Genomic DNA, 2,918 nt, shown 5'->3' with positions numbered 1-2,918 from the left:
CTCTTTCTGCCAAGAGTGCTGACTTAAATCAGTATAATCAGTAGTCCTGAGAGAAAGGGTAGCATAGGAATCATTTTTCTTTTTTTTTTTTTTTTTGCCCCCAAGTATTTTAATATCTTAAGAATCTAAGATAGTTTAGAAACAGTGCTAGCAAAAATCTGGATAGCTTTCCAGTCTCTGTGTAGCTCAAAAAAGAATTATGACAACAGTTGGTTTAATGCTCTTGAGATTTTTTTTTTTATTATCATCTAAAAGAACAAAACAAAACCCAATACCATGAAATGCAAAGTACTTTCCCTTTTCAGTGAGCTATTACTTGCCTTTATATGCCTGCACACAAAGCGATAATTCCAGCCTTCCTCTTGAGCAACTGACTGAAGGATTTGGCCAAAACTGTGTAGTATAACTACTTTGTTACCAAAGTTGAACTTACTGGAACTCAACATCTTTCAGTTGGTGTGCCAGCCATGTTGTCTAGATTTCTACAATAAAAGCCTTCATTGTGATGAAGCCTGATCTGGACGTACAACTTCTTGTCATGCTGCCCCCCCACCCACCCGCAAAGACTGATCAGTCTTTAACTTCTGTTTTTGCACACAATTTGCACGACCTTTTGGTGATTCACCTACAAAGATACAGGCACCTTAAATTACTCTAGCAACTGCTTGATTTTTAGCCTCTGCATAGGTCTTTTGTACTGGCTAAGTTACTTAGCATCACCATCAAATCTGCTGTGCAAGTGATCTAGGTCTAGGTATGTAGTTTCTTATTACTTCCTAATATACTCACTGATGTTAATTACCTAGCATTTGTGGATTTGGGCTTTTTATTCCTCCTCCCCTCCCCCAAAGTGGAAAATGTAGAAGAATTAAAAATTTTGTCCTTTAACATTTCACTCGGGGAAAATGGTATGTCACTGGCATGGATGGATTAAATCAGGAAATCAAACTCAAGTGATGAACTCTTTTCTCCCTTTAGGCAGAGAAAGGATACTATAAATGAGCACAAAGTTTTGATGGAAGTATTAAATACAAGTTTGTTAATAATGGCATTATTACTAAATAGGTCATTAAACTAATTTAATACCAACACTTTGCTTGCAGGTGCCGCAACTTCCTGGCTTTTCCTGGCTAAAGCCCTGCCTTTCAGCAACTGATATTGTGTACATTGGCTTGAGGGATGTGGATCCTGCTGAATAGTAAGCTGATTTAAATTAAAGGAGTTTTGCAGACTCTGAAATCCTGGGCTTCTACCCACACCTGGCTGTGCTTGAGGGTTGTTAGATTTAAATTTAGGCCAGTAATGAGTGTTTTTTCTTTTTTATATATGTATTTTCTTTAATAGTTATATTTTGAAGAACTATGACATCCAATATTTCTCCATGAGGGAGATTGATCGCCTTGGAATTCAAAAAGTTATGGAAAGGACGTTTGAGCAACTGATGGGCAGGTAACTAACTGTGGATGAACAGAAGCTGTTTTAGAAAGATAAAACATAAGCTGATTAGTGGCGTCGCAGCAAATCTGTAATCCTTACAGATACAAACTACTCTGTACCATCTACTTGTTGAGAACGAGTATCTACTTTTGTGAAAGGTATCTAATTTATGGTCATTTTTGATGGAAGGCAGCTGAGTGATGATTCTCACAGAACTGTGAAAGTGTCCAGTAAACGCACTTACTTAGCACTGACTTCAGTCTTTGACTTCCACATCTTGAAACTGAATTGTTTCACAGTGGTTGTCAAAGAGCTGTAAGACAAGTTACATTAGGCACTATAGTAGCGGCTCTGGTTTAGATGGTTTGTCCTTTTTCCCAAAGAAATCGTGTATCTTGCTTCAGTTTTATGAAAGCGTTGAATCAACTCTGAATCCAGGGTGTACCTTATCCCTTTTAAAAGAAGATCTGTAGCTACTGACAGTAACTTGAATTCAGCTGTCAGTGCATGAGGTAGGAGCATTTAATGGCTTTCTCCTCAGACTACGCTCACATATGCTGTCCTGATGTCAACTGTTAGTTCTGCTAGTGAAGATCTCTGTTAACTGCTCCCTTACTTTGTTCATGTTTGAACCAGGTCAGGGAGCAAGTCATGCTATAAGGACTGGGACACAGGGAGAGGATCAGAGCTAGAAAGCTCTTCTGTTGCCACAGGATAGAACAAAGTCCCATAAGGATACTGGTTGCTGCATATTGTTTTATCTAAAGCTGTGTTCACCTTTTCTAGCTCCAGCTATGCCAGGTAAAAAAAGTTACTAATCCATCTGCAGTAATTTGGAAGTACAAAGTCCTACCATTTTAGTAGCTCATGTGAATGACAAGCGTTGTCCTGTTTATTAAGCTCTCGTGGGTTGCCAGACTTCATGTAGTAGGTAGTGACCTTTTAAATTTGAGCTCATTTGTTACTATTTTATCAGCTAGGCTTACATGGCAGAGTTGGAGGGAGCCTTCAACTCTTGTCCTAARAAATGCAGAATGACCCATTCATCTTGATGAACTATCTATTAAATCTTCAAGCTTGGTGCTTTCCCCACCTTAGATGCCAGGTAAATCAGTGTCTTTCACTCTGGCTTTCCTTAAAAGAGGGAATTGTCTAGATCATAGTGTATACTTCTCTACAGTGTTCCAACTAGGGAGGTAAGCCTTAGGAAGGATGGTCAGAACTAAAGTACTTCTCTCCAAGCAAGTTAGTTTCACTGAGCATCTGCTCAGTGAAAGGAGAAAGACAAACTTCATTTCTCAGCATACATTGGAGAAAGTTTTTTTTTTTTTTTTTTCAGAACTAAAGTACTTCTCTCCAAGCAAGTTAGTTTCACTGAGCATCTGCTCAGTGAAAGGAGAAAGACAAACTTCATTTCTCAGCATACATTGGAGAAAGTTTTTTTTTTTTTTTTTTTTTTTTTTTTTTTTTTTTTTTTTTTT

General features: G+C 38.0%; 1 protein-coding gene across 1 annotated transcript in view; it reads left to right on the top strand.

Moving 5' to 3' along the window:
* The window catches only part of ARG2 (arginase 2), an 11,356-nt gene that overhangs the window by 6,886 nt on the left and 1,552 nt on the right, over positions 1 to 2,918 (top strand). The window contains exons 4-5 of the mRNA XM_085323353.1: positions 1,104 to 1,198; positions 1,345 to 1,449. Of these exons, the coding sequence (XP_085179479.1) occupies positions 1,104 to 1,198; positions 1,345 to 1,449 (200 nt within the window). The remainder of the gene's footprint in view (positions 1 to 1,103; positions 1,199 to 1,344; positions 1,450 to 2,918) is intronic.

The sequence above is a fragment of the Rhea americana genome, unplaced genomic scaffold, assembly GCF_003343005.1.
Source record: "Rhea americana isolate MKP2758 unplaced genomic scaffold, rheAme1 scaffold_84, whole genome shotgun sequence".
Classification (NCBI taxonomy): domain Eukaryota; kingdom Metazoa; phylum Chordata; class Aves; order Rheiformes; family Rheidae; genus Rhea; species Rhea americana.
This window is presented reverse-complemented; position numbering and strand designations above follow the sequence as displayed.